Source organism: Staurois parvus, unplaced genomic scaffold, assembly GCF_062004578.1.
Source record: "Staurois parvus isolate SC_StPar_1 unplaced genomic scaffold, SC_StPar_1.0 ptg000125l, whole genome shotgun sequence".
NCBI lineage: Eukaryota > Metazoa > Chordata > Amphibia > Anura > Ranidae > Staurois > Staurois parvus.
Window position 1 is genome coordinate 137,372 of NW_028317921.1, and position 24,533 is coordinate 161,904.

The 24,533-nt window shown below is 45.2% G+C and overlaps 2 protein-coding genes across 3 annotated transcripts in view; both read left to right on the forward strand.

The window, feature by feature from the left end:
• Positions 1–19,371, forward strand: part of LOC149467056 (NACHT, LRR and PYD domains-containing protein 1a allele 5-like) — a 34,302-nt gene extending 14,931 nt beyond the window's left edge. The window contains exons 5-11 of the mRNA XM_089672304.1: positions 579–634; positions 3,037–3,263; positions 7,043–7,320; positions 9,888–10,013; positions 12,789–12,924; positions 14,933–14,983; positions 15,569–19,371. Of these exons, the coding sequence (XP_089528430.1) occupies positions 579–634; positions 3,037–3,263; positions 7,043–7,320; positions 9,888–10,013; positions 12,789–12,924; positions 14,933–14,983; positions 15,569–15,858 (1,164 nt within the window). The 3' untranslated portion in view covers positions 15,859–19,371. The remainder of the gene's footprint in view (positions 1–578; positions 635–3,036; positions 3,264–7,042; positions 7,321–9,887; positions 10,014–12,788; positions 12,925–14,932; positions 14,984–15,568) is intronic.
• Positions 19,372–22,524: 3,153 nt separating this feature from the next.
• LOC149467057 (eukaryotic translation initiation factor 3 subunit C) overlaps positions 22,525–24,533 on the forward strand; it is a 38,704-nt gene continuing 36,695 nt past the window's right edge. For both annotated transcript variants that reach the window (XM_089672314.1, XM_089672315.1), the window contains exons 1-2: positions 22,525–22,624; positions 24,286–24,414. In XM_089672314.1, the coding sequence (XP_089528440.1) occupies positions 24,314–24,414 (101 nt within the window). In that variant the 5' untranslated portion in view covers positions 22,525–22,624; positions 24,286–24,313. The remainder of the gene's footprint in view (positions 22,625–24,285; positions 24,415–24,533) is intronic.

Genomic DNA, 24,533 nt, shown 5'->3' on the forward strand with positions numbered 1-24,533 from the left:
ATATAGTGAATGAAGGGTCTGGGGAGAGCAGATATAGTGAATGAAGGGTCTGGGGAGAGCGGATATAGTGAATGAAGGGTCTGGGGAGAGCGGATATAGTGAATGCAGGGTCCGGGGAGAGCGGATATAGTGAATGAAGGGTCCGGGGTTTAGTAACACTTTAAGAAGTAGTTTAAGAGTTATTTCTTTCCAGACTGCGCTAACAACTAGGTTGCACATTTCCAGAACTGGAGGACCACGTAAAGACTAGGATTAGGGATAGCTAATACACCGGTGGCTGTTAGCCACAGAAATGGTTAAACTTTCAGAGTATAGTAGGCATAGTATAGTAGCCAAGTAGCCATCAAGGGCCAGAGCTGTGACAACCCGATTCATATGAACAATACTGACATTGGTTATATACTGTAATACATATGATAACTCCCATCTTCCAATTAGGTGATAATTATAAAACTAATTACGCTGATATAAAAAAAAGTTAGTTGCTTTCAAGTCAAACTCTAGTATTATAAATTCCTAGAAGAAATGTAACACATTTTTTAAACATTTTTCTTTTCACTTTTTCTACGTTATCTTAGAATCATGACCCTGCTGATATTCCAGTTATACCAACTATAAGTGGAAATACATACAGGTACGAATAACAGTCTGGTTATTATTATTTTATGCATTATATGGCCAAATGTATGTGGACAACTCTCCAAATGATTCACTTCAGGGGTCTCCAGCAAAGGGTACTGGTACTGCTACAACATACAAAAACATTTCAGACAAATGTGCTCTTTCAGCCTTTGGGGTGAAGACCCATTACTGTTGGAGCATGACTGTTCCCCAAAGACAGCTCCATGAAGACATGGTTTGGGTGTGAAGGAATTGAAGTTGCCTGCACAGAGCCCTGACCTCGACCCCCCTATTAAAGAGGAGCTTCGTTCTCCCCCAGATACTTACCTGTCCAGGGATCCAGGGCTGTCCTCACCTGAGCCGGTTCTTCACTGGTCTTTGCATCTTAACTAAGGGAAACTGGCTGTGAAGCTTTGTGGCTCCACAGCTGACATTCTGCTGCATTGTGCCGTGTGAATGGACCTACAGTCTTCTGGGACCTGTGGTGTGTCCCAGAAGGGGGGGGGGGGACTTCAGCTTGGATCGCCTAGGTGATCCGGGCAAAAATGGGAGTGGGTACCTGTCAAAACCAGATACCTGCTCCTTCCGGAAAAAAAAAGAGACCAAATGTTATGGGGGGGAGGCAGAAAATCAGAACTTCCCCTTTTGCGTGAGGTTCTGCTTTAAATACCTCCAGAATTTCAAGCTAGGTCTTCTCATCCAACATCCATACCGGATTTGCACAAATGAGCCCAAAATCTCACAGGCACATTTCAAAATATTGCTCCCAGACAAACGGAAGCTGTTATAGCCACATGCAAAGGGCGGGGCCCTCATATCAATCACTGTTCGTGATTTTGGAATGGAATGTCCAAGAAGCCTATAAGGATGGGAAGGTCAGGGTCCACAAACTGCTCTGCCATAAAGGTCTTTGCTCAGGCCCTTCCTGTAATAGGGTGACAACTGTCTCCTGCTGTTGTCCTGCATTATTGCTTTTCCAACGAAGACTACAAATGTTCATGATGTCACACATTCTGCAGGCATGGTCTACATTGTCACCATTAGATAACTGGCCATGAGAAATGCCATGCAGCCATCTATAGAGTGCATGAGGACAGGAAGAGGGTGAAGGAGATCAGCAGCACTGATATGCCACAAAAGATTACAAAGGGGAAAAAACTGAATTTTATTTAAAAACATGGGAGACGTTCTTTATACTTGGTGCATTCGCAAACCAAAGGTCATTCAGTTAAGCCGGCCATAGATGGTTTGAATCTGATCAATTTGAATAAATTTCAACCATCCATGGGCAGGCTGATTGTACCCAAGTTGATTGTTGTACAACCAGCATGTCAGATGTTTCATGTGATTTTTACAGCTATTACAACTTCTAGCAGTAATCACTGTGTTGTCACGCCCGGGACAGCTCCCCCCCCCCCTCGAAAGAGCACAATAGCTCTGCAGGAGGGATTCCCCCATCAACCCCCGGCTGCAGGAAAGAAAATCTCATCATTTATGGCCTGCCTTATAGACGGGTCGAAAATCGGCTTATTTTCGCACTGTTAGTGGGTTAATTGGTTGGCCATTTTTTGGGGTTTTGGCACTTTTTTTTATCAGGCATGTTGGAAACTTCGCAGTCAATTTTGACGATCGGCCGATTTTCCCAGCAATGATGGGCAAATCGGCCGATCGTTTTATCGATAAAAAAATCTACGCATGAGCCGTGACCTGCAAGAAGAAAAAGAAGAAGGAGAAAAAGAAGAAGAAGAAGAAGAAGAAGAAAAAGAAGAAGAAGAAGAAGAAGAAGAAGAAGAAGAAGAAGAAGAAAAAGAAGAAGAAGAAAAAGAAGAAGAAGAAGAAGAAGAAGAAGAAGAAGAAGAAGAAAAGAAGAAGAAGAAGAAGAAGAAAAGAAGAAGAAGAAGAAGAAGAAGAAAAGAAGAAGAAGGAGAAGAAGAAGAAAAAGGAGAAGAAAAAAAGAAGAAGAATTCCAGTCCGCTATTATATTTTACATGAAAAAGTCTTGCGGTTGCAACAATGTATCTATTTGTATCCAAATAAAAACATCTGTATCCGAAATGGATACAAATGGATACATTGTTGCAACCGCAAGACTTTTTCATGTAAAATATAATAGCTGAGCTCCCTGCAGGGACAGAAGTAAATATGGGGTTAAATGCCAGCCGTAGACAGGACAAAAATCGGCCAATTTTTTTTCCATTGGTGGTAACGTTGGCTGATCGAACGACCGATTTTTCTTTTCGGCTGGTTTTCGACCCGTCTATGGCCTGCATTAGGGTTTACATGTACTTTACAGACCCTGTAAGACTCTGCAATACCTTGGCTGAAACAATCTCAGCTTTAAATAGTTTTAAGTAGCCCTATCAGGGTTCTTCATGATGGACCTCAGTGGCTAATCTCTATTTCTCACTCATACAGGTTGGAACTTAAATGTGCCGGACGCTTCTGCTGTTTAGAGACCGGGATTAAATTTCAGGTGACCCGTCCGGTAACTATTGAGTATGGACTGGATTCTTGGTCTAAATACATGGGCAATCCGGAGCTCCAAGAATCTGGAGTCCTGGGACCTCTGTTCAACATTAAGACACCAGTAGAGCCAAATGTAGTGTCTGCGGTGTACCTTCCACATTATCTATGCTTGAAAGGTAAGTCAAAGTTACACATAATCTGCAGTGAATGTTGCTTATAGCTTACATCATCACAGAAGCAGAACAACCTAACATTACAGTGACCCTCTAAACTACTATAAATCTTCTATAAATCTATAAATATCAACTATAAATCTTCATATCAAGCCATACCTATAAAAGAAAATTCTGAATGTTCACTCTCCCTGCTGCCCAGCTACTTGCCGCCCCCCCCCCCACCAAAAAAAAAAGTAGAAAATTAAAAAAAAAACAGTAGGAAATATTGAATTGACAGAACATGAAGCTGCTAAATTTCTTTTCATTTGCAAAATTAAGTGCCATAAAATGCCACCAGCACCAATATTAAAGACACAATCAGTGTGACAGATGGACTGTATCAGTGGCTGGCCGTGGCAGCGTGACAGTTGCGGTGAGTGGAGGGTGATGGATCCACACTCTGACAGATCCCAGGCTGGAATTCCCCAGGCAATGGGGGGAGATAAAACAATGTGACAGCAGGCCCCCCAGCCCCCACACACACAGAGAACACCTAAACTGAGTGATCCCACAGAGTCACAGATCTGACACAACACACCACCAACACTGACACAGATCAGTAGGCACTAGAAGAGCAGGCTGTGGGATTGTGATGATGTCATCACTCGTTGACACATTGCACATGCGATGGATGGTCACACTCACACAGACAGGAGATATCAGAGTCAGACATTATCTTCCTCCTGCAGCTCCACCTCCGCTAATGAATGGGAAAAGAAGGCCTAGAACTCCACAGTGATCAGCATATGCCAGCCAGCTTGCAGTAAGGGACTGAGTCTGAGAGGAACACTGGAAAGAGCAGCAGCTAAGCTGCTACACTGTCCCAGACACTCGGCATTTTCCTCTGTTCTTTTTTCCTACACTTTGCTGCCCCTCCCCTCAGCTGGAGGATTATTCATGACATGGCAGCATCCCTCGCAGAGAGAATGGCAGTCTGGCTGCGCCCAGGCACCCCTAGGTGGCAGTGCACCCTAGGCGGCCGACTAGTTTGCCTAGTTGAAGCACCAGCCCTGCCCACACTGATGAACACCACTATAATTCTGGGAAATCTACATATGAAGTCTGAAGGTAACCCAACATATCCAGGAGCGTTCCTGGGTCCCCCACAGCTCTCCCTGGTTCCTCCTGCTGGCCTTCACCTCACTGCTCCACAGTTTTTCAGATGGTTGTATTAGGAGTAACTAGAGTGGAAGCACAGAGGTCTAAGGGTTGTCGGTCAGGGTATCTGAATTACAGGTAGGCTTCTTCTCCACGCCACAGAACTTCTTCTATCACTCTGGCTTGTGACAGAAGGAAATCAAGAGTGAAGTGCCACACCGGAAACTTCACCATCCAAATACAGCTTTATTCCAATATCAAATACAAATGAATTGGCACAAAGCCAGTGTGCTTTGGGTGTCATACAACATCCCCTTCAATCTGTCAACAGCTGATTTAGGCTGACATTCGAACCGGTTGCTGAAAGATTGAGAGCTCCATGTTTAAAACCTTACATCTATAAAAAGTGTAATTTTAATCAACCTTAAGCTTTGATATTAGGGGATGTTGTTTGATGGAAAAACACGGTTGCTAGGTGACATTCCCTTTGAAACAAAGCTGTTTCTGGACGTTGAAGGTTCAGATGTGATGCTTCCGTCTTCATTTCCTATAAACAGTCTTATGACATCAGCATTGCTATTATGTATTCATATACTTGTATGAGGAGTCAAGAGTCTCCTCTTGCACAATTCCCATGCCAGCAACCCTGGAAGTTGCAATAGGGTCTGGAAAGGAGATGGAAGGGCCCATATGCCAAGGATCTGCAAATGAAGACCTTGGGAGAGCTGGTATCAGGCCAGCAAAAGTACAGTTGGTAGGGCACCCAGGTCGCAGCAAGCTCAGTTATAAGTGGAGTCAGGTCACAAGCTCTGCCATGTTCAGAAACAGCTGAGAGGGAAGGCACCGAATCATAGGCACAATCAAGGTCAGGAACTTGAGGTACCAAGTCGAAATCTTGGTCAAATGTCGAAGGTCAGTAATGGAGATGAGCAGCAATGATAGGCAAACAAGGAGAATCCAGAAGCAGGTCAGACCAAAGTCAGGTCAATAACCAAGGAATAGACCAGATGCGATTTCTCCTGCGCTCTAGGGCCCAGACAGGTGGCAAATAGATGGAACCAACACCAGAGCAAGCGACCACCAGTATATTTCAAGGTTGTGCAGCTCCAAAACAGGGCTGGGGAAGCCCGATCAATACTGCAAAGTGAAACAAAAAAACAAGAAGCGCACCAACCTTGCGCATTACCTCAGTAACAGAATTTATTAATAAAAGATAGGTACTCACAAACAGCGAATAAAATCAGGCATGTAGTCCTCAAAGGGACTTCAAAGATAAGAAGCCAGCGCGAATCCCATCATGGGGGTAGACACTCAGTATAGCTGACGCGTTTCGAAGGCTATGCCTTCTTCCTCAGAGCTCTGATGGCTGCCAGGGTCACTTGGGGTGTGAGCATCCATCCAGATCACTTCCTGTGTGACCAAGGAAATCATAGAGAAACCTGGTTTTCCTCAACTTCCTCTCCCATCTGTATTGCCACTGCAGTCGAGCGCCACCTGCAGTGGAGAATAAAGACTGCACCTGCCTACAAACAGCTAAAGAGAACATGGAGGGCAGTTCTGGAGTGTGGAAAGGATGAGTAGTAATTTGGCAACTTTTGTTTAAAACATTAAAGTGGAGAGCTGCGTGACTTTGGGCGGGGGGCCCATGGAAAACAGCCCCCTTTGGAGAGGTGGGGAGACCCCTGTCTCAGCTCCCCATATCCCTATTATGTGTAAGTCACCCTGTGCCTGATAGGAGTACAGGGTGGAATGTCCTGATATTGTGTAGACATGTATAGGTGGGGTGTGGGGGTTGTTCATTGTTTACTGCCATGTGGTCCCATTCTATTGTGTGTCTGGCTTGGGAGCAAACTATTATGGGATGTATGTGTTTGTGTATTGGCTTGGTGGGAGTGTCTACTGATGTGTCTCTTGTTAGTAAATGTATTGCCCCGCCCTGTGTATATATCTTGTATCTGTGTTAAAATAAAGCAGTCTATTTCCTGTTTTAATACAAGTCTGGTGCTGTCTCATCTTGTATGGTCAGCGGTGGTGTCCGTGGATCTGTGTTCGGACAGGGAAGCTGGAGTCTAACGGAAATACCCTAGTGCAGTCGGGGTGCGGTTCCGTTATATTAATATAAACTGAGACAGGGGTCTCCCCGCCTCTCCAAAGGGGGCTGTGTTCCATGGGCCCCCCACCCAAAGTCACTCCCGTCACAAGCTGTTTCAAAAAGGTTACATTGCATAGAATATTGTTACATTTACAGTAAGATTATGATAGAAATGCTACTGCATGTATGTATGTATATATATATGTATGTATGTATGTCTATATGTATGTATGTATGTATGTATGTATGTCTATATGTATATACTGTATGTATGTATGTATGTCTATATGTCTATATGTATGTATGTATGTATATATGTATGTATGTATGTATATATGTACAGTATATATGTATGTATGTCTATATGTATGTATGTATATATGTATGTACAGTATATATATGTATATATGTATGTATGTATGTCTATATGTATGTATGTATGTATGTCTATATGTATGTATGTATGTATATATGTATGTATGTATGTATATATATATGTATGTATGTATGTATGACATATATGTGTATACTTTGGCCTCTTGTTTTCCAGAACTGAGTGGAGACATGTCTTGGATTAAATGTGCTCATTTCAAAGATGGAAACCTGAGTGTGGAAACACCAACACAAGTTCTACCGTTCCATGTCGTTCTGGAAAATCCCTCGTTTTCCTCGCTTGGGGTTTTCTTCTGGAACTTGCTACCAAAAGCGTTGACCAAGTACATCCCAATACATGGCAAAGTTCTCTTGTACTTCAAAAAAGCTGGAAGCAAATGTGTGGAGTATAAAATTCACCTGTACCTAATGCCTGCGTTTGCCCCAGTAGACCAGGTAAATGAAACCAGCCAATGGAAGTTATGGGGGCTGGGGCTGTTTTTTAGTTTAAACATCGGGCGGACAAAAACGGATCTCATAGGGAAGCTTTGTTTGTCAGTTGAGGTACATTGGAGGTATAAACAGCTACTGTAGTCTGAAACACTTGGCATGGCCTGGTGTTCGAATGTTTTATCAGAGTTTTCAAACACCAAAAAAACTCTCACACTTGCCTGGATCCCAAATCTTAAAGCAGAGCTCCACCCGAAAGGGGACGTTCCCAGATTTTACAGGTATCACTTTCGGTGCAATCGCCTAAGGCGATCGGAAGCAGCAGTTGTACTCTCCCCCTCCCTCCCCGTCCTCTTCTGGGACACGTGACAGGTCCCAGAAGACTACAGAACCATTCACAAAGCGCAGCGCTACCCCCGCATGTGCAGTGGGCACATAGCTGTGACAGCTAAATGCCCACACTGAAGATGCCGGAGCCGGGGAGAGAAGACAGCCGGTGAAACCAGCCGTGGTGAGGACACCACTGGATCGAGGGACAGGTAAGTGGCTTTTTTTTTTTTATTTAACTGGAACTCCTTTTTAACCTCAACTTCAGATGGACTTATGCCTAAATTCTTCGTAAATAAACGTTCCGGCTTCTTCTTGCCAGAGGCGGCCATTTTGCTGAAGCCCAGAGCCCCTGAGCAGCAGTAAATCTTTAGGCTCTCAGCAGATCAGCCTCTACAAATTCGGCACAGTGCCTACAAATAGAGAGCAACTGAGCATGTGCAGAGCGTGGGTGAGACAGTATATTACTGGATTTTACACAGTATAGGCACTTGTTTTGAATGCTTTCCATAGCTATATCTGCAAAAAGGGCCAGTCTGGAAAGATCTATCAAGATTTAAATTTCTGACTTTACCTGACCCTAACATTGGCTTCTTAACCCAACACTTAACCCCGAGGGTCCTTTCAAACGGGCGTTCTGCTTTTTTTCTTCGGTTCAGTCACATTTTTTCAAAGAAAAAATGGATGAGTTTACATCCATTTTTTTCATCCATTTACATTGGTTTACATCCAGTTTTCATCCGTTTACATCTGTTTTTCATCCGTTTAGATCCGTTTACATAAAATTTTCATCCGTTTACATTGTTTACATCCATTTTTCATCCATTTAGATCAGTTTACATCCGTTTTCCATCTGTTTAGATCTGTTTACATCCATTTTTCATCCATTTACATTGGTTTACATCCATTTTTCATCCATTTAGATCTGTTTTCATCGGTCTACATCCGTTTTTCATCAGTTTACATCCCTTTACATCCATTTTTCATCCATTTACATCCATTTTTCATCCGTTTACATTGGTTTACATCTGTTTTTCATCTGTTTACATCTTTTTTAATCCATTTACATCCTTTTACATCTGTTTTTCATCTGTTTACATCCGTTTTTCATCCGTTTAGATCCATCTACATCCGTTTTTGGTCCATTTACATCCATTTCCATCCATTTTTCAGCCGTTTACATTGGTTTACATCAGTTTTTCATCCGTTTACATCAGTTTTTTTATCCGTTTTCATCCGTTTACATTCCTTTACATCCTTTTTCATCGGTTTACATTAGTTTACATCCATTTTTAATCCATTTAGATCCGTTTACTTCCATTTTTCATCTGTTTAGATCCGTTTTCATCCATCTACATCTGTTTATTGTCCGTTCCTATTTTTCTGCAGAATAAAAATAGGGTTTTCTTCCATTTAAAAAAAAGATGTTAACAGATGCGAACATTAACGGATGTAAAAAGATGTTCATCCGCAAGTCTGTAGAAATACATGGGGGTCCGTTTTTCATCCGTAAACAGACAGATGAAAAACGGACATACGGAACGCCCGTGTGAAAGGGGCCTAAAACTAAACCTGGCTCCCTAAACACTAAGATAATCTTAAAATGTAATCTTAACTTAAAGCCCAATTTGGGGCTTATCCTCCCAGCCTTCAGTCACCCCCTTCCCCCCCTGGAGGTCCCAGCTTTGTATTTTATCATTTGTTTTAATACTTACCTTCTTCAGAAGTTTCCAGTCATGTGACACACTGGGGTTTATTTACTAAAGCTGGAGAGTCCAAAATCAGACTCCCTTCTGCATAGAAACCAATCAGCTTCTAACCTCAGCTTGTTCATTGAAGCTTTGGCAATGAAACCTGGAAGCTGATTGGTTTCTATGCAGAAGGGAGTCTGATTTTGGACTCTCCAGCTTTAGTAAATAAACCCCACTGGGTTTTCTTCTGATCCATTCCCAGTGGTGGGAGGACCTCAGTAATGCAGAGATGTACCGTATGTGACCGCAGGGTGCCACGGTGAGACCTCCGTAGGTGGTGGTGCGCCCATGACCCTCTGCACTCACTGTATGTCCTCAGTTTTCCGGGTTGAATGACACTGAGCTATTGAACCCACATTCACTCTGTTCATCAACACATGGCTGTTCTAAGATATTTATTCACTTCAGTGAAAACAAAAATCTTAAGACAAAGAAATGCCAAAAGACAAAACACACATACAGCTACTGTGCTAAAAATGCTTTTATCATTTCCAGAATTTTGTACAAGAAAAGACTAGTAATGGATTTGTGAAGATTGATAAACCCCCCAGAACTAAAACAATCTACACCAAGAAAAACTACCTTGTGAAGGGACCAGAGAATGCCCATGTACAACCCACGGTAAGATGAATGAACACACACACCTACAGATCTACTGTGAACTGTATGCAAATGTTGACTTTTTATTGTCAAGCCTGTCCTCCCATTCCTCCAAATCTCCCTATTGGTGAGTAAGCCCACCAAACCCATTTAACCCTTTGCCCTCCAGAGGATTTACCCGCCCTTCCTGACCAGGCCATTTTTTTGCATTACAGCGGTGCGTTACTTTAATTGACAATTGCGTGGTCATGCAACGCTGCACTCAAATTAAATTTCCATCCTTTTTTTCCCACAAATAGAGTTTTCTTTTGGTGTTATTTGATACCCTGTGCGGTTTTTATTTTTTTGCACTATAATAAAAAAAATTGACCAGCAATTTTGAAAAAAAAAAAACAATATTAAACATGACCAGTAAAAAAATGCAAAACAAAAAAATCAAATTTCATCTTAAATTTGGGGCAAAATGTATTCTGCTCCGTGTCTTTGCTAAAAAAAAATCCCAATACGTGTAAATTAATTAGTTTACGTGAAAGTTGTAGCATTTACAATTGGCGGTACAGATACTGGGATTTTAACATTTTTTTTTACTAGTAATGGCAGCGATCAGTGACTTATAGCGGGACTACGGCGGGCATTCTGACACTGGGGGGGGGAACTGACTTGGTATCACTGACATCCCCAGTGACACCAATACAGTAATCAGCACTAAAAAAAAAGCACTGACACTGTACTAATGGCACTGGATAGGAAGGGGTCAACATCTGGGGCGATCAAAGGGTTTCCTGTGTGCTGTTTTTCAATGTGTGTTGTGTTTGTGCTTCACTGTAAGCACACTGCTTTGCATGACTGTGCTGTGCACAGAGTTCCTATTTCCCTTAATAAATGAAATAATTTAAAAGCTAAATGTTGTATTCAAATTAAAATGTACTAAAGTGTAAGTGTGACAAATAAAAAACAAATAAATCAGGAAGGGGGCACATCATTTTTCAAAGCACTATATATATACAGTCAGGTCCATAAATATTGGGACATCGACACAATTCTAACATTTTTGGCTCTATACACCACAATGGATTTGAAATAAAACGAACAAGATGTGCTTTAACTGCAAACTGTCAGCTTTAATTTGAGGGTATTTACATCTAAATCAGGTGAACGGTGTAGGAATTACAACAGTTTGCATATGTGCCTCCCACTTGTCAAGGGACCAAAAGTAATGGGACAGAATAATAATCATAAATCAAACTTTCACTTTTTAATACTTGGTTGCAAATCCTTTGCAGTCAATTACAGCCTGAAGTCTGGAACGCATAGACATCACCAGACGCTGGGTTTCATCCCTGGTGATGCTCTGCCAGGCCTCTACTGCCACTGTCTTCAGTTCCTGCTTGTTCTTGGGGCATTTTCCCTTCAGTTTTGTCTTCAGCAAGTGAAATGCTCAATCGGATTCAGGTCAGGTGATTGACTTGGCCATTGCAGAACATTCCACTTCTTTCCCTTAAAAAACTCTTTGGTTGCTTTTGCAGTCTGCTTTGGGTCATTGTCCATCTGCACTGTGAAGCGTCCAATGAGTTGTGAAGCATTTGGCTGAATATGAGCCGATAATATTCCCGAAACACTTCACAATTCATCCGGCTGCTTCTGTCAGCAGTCACATCATCAATAAATACAAGAGAACCAGTTCCATTGGCAGCCATACATGCCCACGCCATGACACTACCACCACCATGCTTCCTGATGAGGTGGTATGCTTAGGATCATGAGCAGTTCCTTTCCTTCTCCATACTCTTCTCTTCCCATCACTCTGGTACAAGTTGATGTCGGTCTCATCTGTCCATAGGATGTTGTTCCAGAACTGTGAAGGCTTTTTTACATGTCGTTTGGCAAACTCTAAGCTGGCCTTCCTGTTTTTGAGGCTCACCAATGGTTTCCATCTTGTGGTGAACCCTCTGTATTCACTCTGGTGAAGTCTTCTCTTGATTGGTGACTTTGACACACATACACCTACCTCCTGGAGAGTGTTCTTGATCTGGCCGACTGTTGTGAAGGGTGTTTTCTTCACCAGAGACAAAATTCTTCGGTCAACCACCACAGTTGTTTTCCGTGGTCTTCCGGGTCTTTTGGTGTTGCTGAGCTCACCGGTGCGTTCCTTCTTTTTAAGAATGTTCAAAACAGTTGTTTTGGCCACGCCTAATGTTTTTGCTATCTCTCTGGTGGGTTTGTTTTGTTTTTTCAGCCTAATGATGGCTTGCTTCACTGATAGTGACAGCTCTTTGGATCTCATCTTGAGAGTTGACAGCAACAGATTCCAAATGCAAATAGCACACGTGAAATGAACTCTGGACCTTTTATCTGCTCATTGTAATTGGGATAATGAGGGAATAACACACACCTGGCCATGGAACAGCTGAGAAGCCAATTGTCCCATTACTTTTGGTCCCTTAACAAGTGGGAGGCAAATATGCAAACTGTTGTAATTCCTACACCGTTCACCTGATTTGGATGTAAATACCCTCAAATTAAAGCTGGCAGTCTGCAGTTAAAGCACATCTTGTTTGTTTCATTTCAAATCCATTGTGGTGGTGTATAGAGCCAAAAATGTTAGAATTGTGTTGCTGTTCCAATATTTATGGACCTGACTGTATATATACACACACACTAATCATTTTGAAATGATTAGTATCTCATCATGTGATTTGCTACAATGAGGTTGCAGATAGATTGACGCTCCAGATTTTTTGCTACAACAATTGTACTGCCACATAATAATATACTTTTTATCTACAAATGATTTAGGGGTTGGACGTGCAATGTGTCTCCCCATTAGAGAGCTACACGGATATCACCATAAATGCTGCAATAATATTGATTGACTTATGTCTTGTGCAAGAAGGAGGCAAGGACCAGATCTGGGGCTGTCGCATGTCCAGAGGTAAGAGCTAAAGACTCTATGATGTGACCGCCAGCTTATATGGCTCAGGGATGTCATCTGACTTGATTAAGAGCTCAGTTACTAATAAGTTAGTAGCACTTAGCCCCGGAGGAGCCGCTGGGTATATCGGGTTCTTTGCTCTTATGCCTCCACTCTGTGAATATCTTCATCCCCTCTGACACAGCTGGCTAAGTAGATGTTACTGCAAAAACCTATGTGAGCACTAGTATCAGTATCCTACAGACAACTATATTGGGGTGTCAGGAAAAAAACACCAGAGTATTCAGTAAAGTATGTATATTGTCACAAATTAAGAGCACATAGCAACACACACATATCAATGAGCGGGTAGAAGAAACTGCACACAGTAAGGTAAATAATCCCATAGTAGTTTTCTGCAGTCAAAAGTCAGAAAAAAGTCAGTAAATGCCTCAGAGTGCACTATATATATATATATATATATCCCAGGAGAGGTACCTCTGACTATTAGTAGCTCAGCTCAGTTCAGGTTCCTTGGTAACTATATGGCTCCTGAATTGCAATCTTTAGCCGGATAATTGGTGGGGCCCAGTCTTTACGGTTGTACACATAAGTACAGTCCCTTTAAAACTCTGCATCCAGTCATTTAAGGCTACCAGATGGATGGTCAGTCCCTCCTTTCTTACTCAAAATCAAGCGCCGCAAGCAGACGCTCACCAGTCCAAGGCACGCAGAGAACTTGGATTTGGATTCTTGGCTATCAGCAATTCTTCTGGCTCTGCACTCAGGGGGACTGCAGTCCTCAGCACTTTGGCTCTCAGTACTTCATGCCTCAGACTACAGGAAATCAGTACACACATAGCAGCAGAAATATGCACTCTGCAGCCAGTGGTGTATTTAGGTTTTGTGCTGCCCTAGGCAACACAAACAAAATCGCCCCCCCCTGCAGAGACAGCCTGACACCAACCAACACCACCACCCCCAGCAAGCAAGAAAGACACTCACCTTCACAGCTCCAGACATTCCCTGGAATGAGAGTCAGGCTTTGCATACACCATCAAGCAGCCCACAGCCTCTCTTGGATCCCACCTGGTCCCCATGCTGCATGTGTCCCTTCTTCTGAGGAGCGGTGCTGCCCCCTGAAAAATGCCACCCTAGGCAAATGCCTTGTTTACCTTGAGGTAAATACACCCCTGTCTGCAGCAAGAGAAAGGTCTCTCCTCTAAGGACTGGGAGAAATATGCTCCTTTTCCCCTCCTGTTATAAGGGTATACCTGGGAGTTGTAGTCCACCACTCCATTTACCCTTACGCAAGCTCCTCTTCCCAGACTATATTTCCCATAGTTCAGAGTGGCCTACAGATTCTCTCAATCCCTTCATGTCCACTTACAGGATATGTCCCAGTATATATAGTACCAGATATGTTCCAGCATATACATTACAGGATATGTTGCAGTATATAATTACAGGAAATGTTCCAGTATATATATATACAGGATATGTCCCAGTAAATACACTACAGGATATATATAAGTATATACAGTACAGGATATGTCCCAGTATATACAGTACATGATATCCCAGTATATACAGTACAGGATATGTCCCAGTATATACAGTACATGATATCCCAGTATATACAGTACAGGATATGTCCCAGTATATATATTACCAGATATGTTCCAGCATATACATTACAGGATATAGTCCAGTATATACAGTACAGGATATGTCCCAGTATATACAGTACATGATATCCCAGTAGATATAGTGCAGGATATGTTCCAGTATATATATTACCAGATATGTTCCAGCATATACATTACAGGATATAGTCCAGTATATACAGTACAGGAAAAGTCCTGGGATATAAAGTTTGTTGTACAGTACAGGACATGTCCCAGTACACACAGTACTATTTTTGTGTATCCAGTGGTGAATATTGCTTGTAAGTTTCTATAATTATTAAATATTGCATTTTATAGATAAAAGAAAAAAAACACCAATTTAACAGGTTTCTTTTTTGTAGGAGAAGTTGAAGAATTGCGTACACAGGTGCAAAAATGTACAAAGCCCAAAGGTATTACATGTAGATTTTGTCATGAAAAATATGTATATACTGTATCTAGATAATTTAGAGAAGTCTGTAGTCTCTACCACTCCATGTGCTGAGTTCCTGGGTGTTCCCGGAGTTTCCAACATCCCTGTGTTGAAGTCCCAGGTTTGTACACCTGCTGTGCCCATTATGAGGGTCTCCTACTATCCCTGTGCTGAGTTTCTGGGTCTGTACACCCGCTGTGCACATTATAAGGAGTTTCCAACATCCCTGTGCTGGGTTCTTGAGTCTGTACACCCGCTGTGCCCATTGTGAGGGGTTCCCGTCATCCTTGTACTAAGTTCCTGGATCTGCACATAAGCTGTGCACATTATGAGGGACTGCAACCAACACCGTTGAGGATCTGGAACACAAAAAGGTGGGCAGGGACACTCAAAACTCCCAAGTGGACAGGGAAATACGAATTATGAATGGGAGATCTCACTTTTGCCAAAATCCAGGACCTATCTGTATACTTATAGTTGAAATACGATTTTTCAGTAGGCCAACTGTTAAATAATAATAATAATGATAGAGAATATATGGTAACCTACATTTTTATTGTTGCAGGTGTATTGGTTCTGCACAGTGGTGCTAAGCAGCAATTTGTGGATAAGTATCGGGAGTCTCTGATAAATTGGGTGTCCCTAGTGGATCCCATCCTGGATAGTCTTGTGGCCCAGAAGCTGCTGACCAATGAAGAGTATGACAATGTCCGCAGCAAGACCACAAGTCAGGAGAAGATGAGGGAGCTCTACAGGATCAGCAGGGGCTGGGGTATGCCTCACAAGGCCAAGCTCTATGACGCTCTGGAGAAGCACAATTCTCCTCTCATCCAACATCTGAAGGAGGCTTGGTGATGGACTATTCTATTCTATTATGAGGAAGACTTCCTATGAAATCAGTACTATTTTTATAAATATCCGGGTATCATTTGTAGGTTTCATTCTTGCTATTTAAACACCTTTAGGTCATGTCATCGTTCTTGTAACTATTTGGCTGCATTTTTCTTGAACATCTTCTAGGTTTGTAGTTCTTTCTTAGGTGTCATAATCCTACCTAGTCATATCTGAACTCTAGGTGCTGCCTAAAGTGTCACTAAGCCAGTGTTTCTCAACCAGGGTGTCGTGCCAGCTCTCCCGAGCCATGGCAACGCATTATTTTGATCCAGGACATGCAACTTGCTGGGCCAGCATTCAGGAGATGATGGAAGTCTGCCTCTATCCCTCACCCCATCAGTTGCCTCATGTATCACCGATTTACTAATAGACATATCAGACTGGATGTCACACCACTCTCTAAAAATCAGTCTATCCAAAATTGAGCTCATAATATTATCTCCTACATGTGCCTCTTCCCTTGACTTCTCAGTCAGGATTAATAGCACCACTATCAACCAATCCCTGCATGCCAGGGTGCTAGGGGATTCTGAACTATCCTTTCAGGCCCACATCCAATCCCTGTCCAAATCATGCCACCTCAAAATCCGCAACATCTCCAGAATACGCCCATTTTTAACCAATGATACCACAAAGCTCCTAACTCACTCCCTGGTTATCTCTCGCCTCGACTACTGCAACTCCCTCCTCATTGGATGACCTTTACTCAGTGTCCTCCAGCCCTCTCTTCCAATCCCTCCACTGGCTTCCACTCAGTGTCCTCCAGCCCTCTCTTCCAATCCCTCCACTGGCTTCCACTCGCCCAATGAATAAAATTCAAAATACTAACAACAATTTACAAAGCCATCCACAACTCTGCCACCAGCTACATCACCAATCTGATCTCAAAATATCAACCAAACCACTCTCTTCGATCCTCCGAAGACCTTCTGCTCTCTAGTTCCCGTATCACCTCCTCCCATGCTCGCCTCCAGGACTTCTCCCGAGCTTCTCCCATCCTATGGAACTCCCTACCCCAATCTGTCCATCTGTCTCCTAATCTATCCACCTTTAGATGATCCCTGAAAACCTTTCTCTTTAAAGAAGCCTATCCTGCTTCTACCTAGTAAACCGCCATTTATTTCTTCCATCAACTCATCGCCCCACCGCTATTACCTTTTGTATCACCCAACCCTTCCTCCTGGATTGTAATCTCCCAGGAGCCGGGCCCTCCGATTCCTCTTGTACCAAACTGTATTGTAACTGTAGTGTTTGCCTTCATTTTGTAAAGCGCTGCAGCTACATCACCAACCTGGTCTCAAAATATCAATCAAACCGCTCTCTTCGATCCTCTCAAGACCTTCTGCTCTCTAGTTCCTGTGTCACCTCCTCCCATGCTCGCCTTCAGGACTTCTCCCGAGCTTCTCCAATCATTTGGAACTCCCTACCCCAATCTGTCTGGCTGTCTCCCAATCTATGCACCCTTAGACGATCCCTGAAAACCTTTCTCTTCTTATCTTGCTTCTAACTAGAAATCTGCCATTTATTTCCTCCATCAGCTCATCCCCCCACAACTATTACCTTTTGCATCACTCAACCCTTCCTCCTAGATGGTAAGCTCTAATGAACCGGGTCCTCTGTGTCCTCTTGTACCAAATTGTATTGTAACTGTAATATCTACCTTCATTTTGTAAAGCGCTGCGCAAACTGTTGGCGCCATATAAATCCTGTATAAATAATAATTCCTAAAAATTGAAAAATACGAAACCTCTGCTAGAAGGAGCCTGCAAGATGAAAGGCTTACCCATCTCAGTGATGGCTCAATATGACACATGGGGTGCAATAGTTTTTTTTTACAGACACAGTACAGTAAACGTTATAGACAGGTGTGAAGAAATGCTTTGAAATAAGAATTCTTTCAAAAATATATACTGTATTTTATTTGATTATTTTGTATCAATTTACACATTGCAGAGTGAGCAAACAGAATTAAAATCTAAACCAAATCAATATTTGGCGTGATTACCCTTTGGCTTCAAACCAGAATCAATTCTTACACTTCCACACTTTGTACACAAAGTCAGGGGTTTTGTAGGATTGGAGTCATGTGTAGGTGCAAATTGGATCGTGCTTTGCTGGGTTTTTTTTTGCCTTCCTCTGGATCAACTGTGGGTGGAGGATTATAACTTTTTTTTTTCTTTGGTTGAACTGGATGGACTTTTGTCTTTTTTCAGCCAGACTAACTATGTAACTATGATTAGCCAATTATACCTAAGCAGGTGCTAATGATGATCAATTTTATATGTAGAATGAAACACAGTAATTAACTGAAACAGCAACAGCCGTGCTCAAACTTGGTGAGGAACAGCCAAACTCTGCTACCAAGATGAGGAAATGGAAAACAGTTTAAGGTCAAGGGTCATACACCATGGCAAGGCTGAGCACAGCAACAAGATACAAGGTAGTTATACTGCATCATCAAGGTTTCTCCCAGGCAAACATTTCAAAGCTGACTGGGGTTTCAAGATGTGCTGTTCCAGCTCTTCTGAAGAAGCACAAAGAAAAAGGGCAACATTGAGGACCATAGACACAGTGGTGGGTCAAGGAAACTTAATGTAGCAGACACATCAGGCTTACTTCCCTTCCACATCAGAAGATGTTCAGCAGTGCCATCAGCACAGAACTTGTGGAAACCACTGGGACCCAGGTACACCCATCTACTGTCCGGAGAAGTCTGGCCAGAAGTGGTCTTCATGGAAGAATTGCGACCAAAAAGCCAAACCTTCAATATGGCTAAGCGACTCAACGAAGCACAAAAACGTAGGGACTGGGGTGCAGGAAAATGGCATCAGGTGCTCTTGACTGATGAGTCAAAAATTTAAATATTTGCCTGTAACAGGAGGCCGTTTATTAGCAGAGGGGCTGGAGAGCGATACAGTAATGAATGTCTGCAGGCAACTGTGAAGTATGGTGGAGGTTCCTTGCACGTTTGGGGCCGCATTTCTGGAGACCACGTTTGGATATATTACTTGTCTTTGTAGTGTAAAAACTGTGGGAGGAGTTAACGTGGCAAATTTGGCTATAATAATAATAAAAATAAGAATAAGAATATATTTGTGAGATAACAATAAGTGTTCTTGCAAGAACACTTAATGATACGGCTGTTTAGAAGAAGTCAGTTGTGTAAAATGTGACAGCGGGGGGATGGGCACTGAATGAGCGGCACAATTGCAGGTTATGCTGCACAAAAAGTAATGAAAAAATGTTCTGGGTCTGCTATACATGTTCTGTAATCACACATTTTCATTTGCTTGCATCCTGTAATTGTACTGATTACCCAATATATATAGGAACTCATCATATACAATATACGTATATACGTATTCCTCTGCGTGATGCATCCTTCTCTCTTAGCCTACAGGCTTTCATGTTATCACTGACACATTCCTTCCTATTGTGGGAACTCGGTCAATAAAGATACAAAGATTTCTCACATATCTGTATGCTGGAGCCCAATGATTCCATGATAACGAGTCTCTATGATCAGAAAGTGTGATCATTACATCTTCCGCTGTCCTAAGTGATGTTTGTACAGGTCGGTGCCATACATCTCTGCAATACATGCTCATTTCCTGATTTGTGTTTTAACCACTTGCCGACCGCGCATAGCCGAAAGACGGCTTCACCGCGGCCGGCCAGTTCTGAGTGGACGTCATATGACGTCCTCCCAGAACGCGCTCTCCTGCGCGCCCCAGGGGGCGCGCACCCGGCGATCTCCGTGATCGCTGTGTCCTACGGACACAGCTGATCACGTGATGTGGTGAAAGGCCGATCCCACCGGCCTTTTACCACGTGATCAGCGGTGTCCAATGACACGCTGATCACAGGAAAATGCAAGTGCCGGTTCTCGGCTGCACTTTCCTCACGCTGTCAGATCGTGAGGAAAGTACTGCCGAGAACCGGCAGTTGTCAGAGCGGGGATCGGCACCGATCATCAGGGCACTGATGATCAGTGCCCTGATGATCGGTGCCCAGCAGTGACCCCCGCAAGTTCCGATCAGCAGTGCGCCCACTAGCCCCGCCCACCCATTCCCAGCAGTGCCCCCACCTGTGCCCAGCAGTGCCCCCACCTGTGCCCAGCAGTGCACCCACCTGTGCCACTCTGCAGTGCCACCTACCTGTGCCCAGAAGTGCCACCTACATGTGCCCAGCAGTGCCACCCACCTGTGCCCACCAGTGCCACCCACCAGTGCAGCCCAGCAGTGCTGCCAGTCAGTGCCACCAGTCAGTGCCCAGGGGTTGTGCCAGTCAGTGCCGCCAGTCAGTGCCCAGAAGTGATGCCAGTCAGTGCCGTCTATCAGTACCCATCATCAGTGTCACCTATCAGTGCCGCCTATCAGTGCTGCATATCAGTGCCGCCTATCCGTGACCCCTAATTAGTGCTGTCTATCAGTGCCGCCTATCCGTGCCACCTCATTAGTACTGCCTATCAGTGCCCATCAGTGCCGCCTATCAGTGCCCATCAGTGCCGCCTCATCAACGCAAATCAGTGAAGGAGAAAAAATACCTGTTTGAAAAATTTTATAAAAGAAACAAATAAACTTTTTTTTTTTTTTCAAATTTTTTGCACATTTTTTAATTTATAGCGCAAAAAGTAAAGCGCCCAGTGGCGATTAAATACCACCAAAAGAAAGCTCTATTTGTGAGAAAAAAATGATCAAAATTTCATATGGGTACAATGTTGCATGACCGCGCAATTGTCAATCAAAGTGCGGCAGCGCTGAAAGCTGAAAATTGGCCTGGTAAGGAAGGGGGTATAAGTGCCCGGTAGGCAAGTGGTTAAAGGCTAGCTCCATCTTTAGCAACACATTACATCCGTGTTTAGGGTGCAACACAATGGTGTATCATCCATGTGTGCAGGGTGTGCAGTGCACACGGGCCCCAAGGGCAGGGGGCCCACTGTGTTCTGTCACACTCTACCCACATGGAGTAAGAAAACATCCAAAGATAAAGTGCACCAGGGGTGGACTGACCCATCAGGCACTTGGGAACTGCCTGGGGTCAATAGGGGGCCCCATGAGAGGCTCTGCTCAGCCAACACATGCAGAGCAGCATAGGAAGTGTCTGTCAGCAGACCCCTCGTGGTGCGCTGCTCCCTGCCAGCTTCTCCTTCCCTGCCATCCACCCCAGGAGCTTGTATGTGGCTCTAGCTGGGACTGAGGAGAAGAGCGGAGGGGCCGCCAGGGAGGAGTGCGCTATGAAAGGTCTCGTTATTCCTGGTGTGTCGGGTGGGACCGTGTAATCTTTCTTTAGGTTCTCTGCACTAGGAATCTAGAGATTCAGTGATGGGTCTGGAGGATGCCAGTGCCAGGAAAGTACTGCAACTGTGTGCCCCGTGTTATTTTCTGTGCCAGGTGATGTGCCCCACTATATACCCCGTTTCCTGTTCTGTCCCAGGTGATGTGCCCCACTGTGTGTCCCCCGTGTCCTGTTCTGTCCCAGGTGATGTGCCCCACTGTGTGCCCCGTGTCCTGTGCCCCACTGTGTGCCCCGTGTCCTGTTCTGTGCCAGGTGATGTACCCCACTATGTGCCCCGTGTCCTGTTCTGTGCCCCACTGTGTGCCCCGTGTCCTGTTCTGTGCCCCGTGTCCTGTGCTCCACTATGTGCCCCGTGTCCGGTTCTGTGCTCCGTGTCCTGTGCTCCACTATGTCGCCCGTGTCCTGTTCTGTGCCAGGTGATGTGCCCCACTGTGTGCCCTGTTCTGTGCCCCACTGTGTGCCCCGTGTCCTGTTCTGTGCCAGGTGATGTGCCCCACTATGTGCCCCGTGTCCTGTTCTGTGCCCCACTGTGTGCCCCGTGTCCTGTGCCAGGTGATGTGCCCCACTATGTGCCCCGTGTCCTGTTCTGTGCCCCACTGTGTGCCCCGTGTCCTGTTCTGTGCCCCGTGTCCTGTGCTCCACTATGTGCCCCGTGTCCTGTTCTGTGCCCCGTGTCCTGTGCTCCACTATGTGCCCCGTGTCCTGTTCTGTGCCCCGTGTCCGGTTCTGTGCTCCACTATGTGCCCCGTGTCCGGTTCTGTGCTCCACTATGTGCCCCGTGTCCTGTTCTATGCCAGGTGATGTGAATCACTGTGTGCCCCATGTGCCTCCCTTACCCCCATGCTCTGCCCTGCAACCCCATGTAGTGACCCCTGCCTGACCCCCATGCTCTGCCCTGCTGCCCCCTGCCTGACCCCCATGCTCTGCCCTGCTGCCCCCTGCCTGACCCCCATGCTCTGCTTTGATTCAGCAAATGTTGGAAGTACTGGCATTCATGGATTGATTTGGGAAGAGGGAGGTAGAGCTGCCATCATTTTCTAAATATTTCCAAACTTTGCTCAGCAGCCGCCATATTGGTACACCCAACCTCCACGTAATCCGTCTTGGCGCCTTTATTGTACCAGACATTTCTCTCATTGGCTGTAGGCAAGAGTGGGCGGGCACCAGAAAGCCCCTATGATTTCCTCAGAGAATTGCAATATGTTAGTTTTCCCTAGACGTTTATTATGTTTCTTTATTTTTAGTATTACTATTCACAGGAATAGTGAGTTAGTAGTCCGGGGAGCAGAGCATGCCGGAAGGTGTAGTTGGCCAGGCAACCGGAAGTGAGAGTGACTTCCGGTGAGTGGGTTCTGCGCAGGCGTACTGTTATCAGACCTTTCCAGGCTTTTCATCAGCCTTGCCGGGCGCGTGTGAGCGGCACCGAGTGGTGAGAGGAGGGTCGGGGGTTCCTGGGTCTGGGGAGCTGGGGCGCTGGGGCGGGCGGGCTGTGTGAGGGGCCGGTGTGCCACGTGGGCTGACGGAGGACTAAACCGAACAGCTGGTACTCTGTAGCCGGGAATTGGGCCTAGAAGGCGGATATCTGCCGGATCGGGGGGTGGGGGGCAGCAAGAGGCGGCTTGGGGCTAAACTTAAGAGCTAACACTTTACTGGGCCCGGGAGCTAGCACTCTAATGGCCAGGACTGACCCCAGGAGCTAGCACTTTAGTGGCCAGGACTGACCCCGGGAGCTAGCGTTCTAATGGTCAGGACTGACCCCAGGAGCTAGCGTTCTAATAGCCAGGGCTGACCCCGGGAGCTAGCGTTCTAATGACCAGGACTGACCTCGGGAGCTAGCGTTCTAATGGCCAGGACTGACCCCGGGAGCTAGCGTTCTAATGGCCAGGACTGACCCCGGGAGCTAGCGTTCTAATGGCCAGGACTGACCCCGGGAGCTAGCGTTCTAATGGCCAGGACTGACCCCGGGAGCTAGCGTTCTAATGGCCAGGACTGACCCCGGGAGCTAGCGTTCTGATGGCCAGGACTGACCCCGGGAGCTAGCGTTCTGATGGCCAGGACTGACCCCAGGAGCTAGCGTTCTGATGGCCAGCACTGACCCCAGGAGCTAGCGTTCTGATGGCCAGGACTGACCCCAGGAGCTAGCGTTCTAATGGCCAGGACTGACCCCAGGAGCTAGCGTTCTAATGGCCAGGACTGACCCCAGGAGCTAGCGTTCTAATGGCCAGGACTGACCCCAGGAGCTAGCGTTCTAATGGCCAGGACTGACCCCAGGAGCTAGCGTTCTAATGGCCAGGACTGACCCCAGGAGCTAGCGGTCTAATGGGCAGGACTGACCCCAGGAGCTAGCGTTCTGATGGCTAGGACTGACCCCAGGAGCTAGCGTTCTGATGGCTAGGACTGACCCCAGGAGCTAGCGTTCTGATGGCCAGAGGTGACCCCAGGAGCTAGCACTCTAATGGCCAGAGGTGACCCCAGGAGCTAGCACTCTAATGGCCAGAGGTGACCCCAGGAGCTAGCACTCTAGTGTTCAGGGGTGATCTCGATATACAGCACTCTAGTTTTCAGGAATGAACCTGGGAGTTAGCAATCTAAAGGTTGGGAGAGACCCCATGAGCTAGCACTCTACTGTGCAGAACTGATCGCAGGAGCCAGCAATGGAGCTTCCAGTCTAATGGACAGGTGTGATCCCAAGGGGGTAGCAATCTAGACTGATTCCGGGAGCGGTCATATCTAAAAGACAGAGCTGACCCTGAGAGCTAGCAATCTTACAATACTGGCCCCAGGAGCTAGCAATCTAGTGGACATCACTGACCCTGAGAGTTACTGCACAGGAAAAACCACAGGAGCTTGCAGTCTAATTATAGACAGGAGTGACCCTATGAACTACAGGTCTAATGGTCAGGAGTGGTCCCTGGAGCTAGCATTCTAGTGGACAGGAGTGACCCCAGGAGCTAGCACTTAATGGCATGAAGTGATCCCAGGAGCTAGCACTCTAATGGTCAGGGGGTGAAAAACCACTATCCCTCCTCTCCTGAATTGAGTTCTCACACACCACAATCTGGACGTTTATTTACTCTTTTTGCCTTGCAGTGTTGTGTGACCCATTAAAGCCGGCAAAATGTCTCGATTTTTCGCCACTGCCTCGGATAGCGAGTCGGAGTCATCTCTGTCTGGAGATGAAATCCTGCCCAAGCCAGTGGGAGGAACCTTCGGCAAGCAGTGAGTACCTCTCCGTATCCTGCACCGTTCTCACGTGCCGCAGCGGCTGGACTGTAGACTGAGGTTGATCAATCCTCTTCACTTACTGACCTTATATTGTTTTTTTTTTTTTCCAAAAA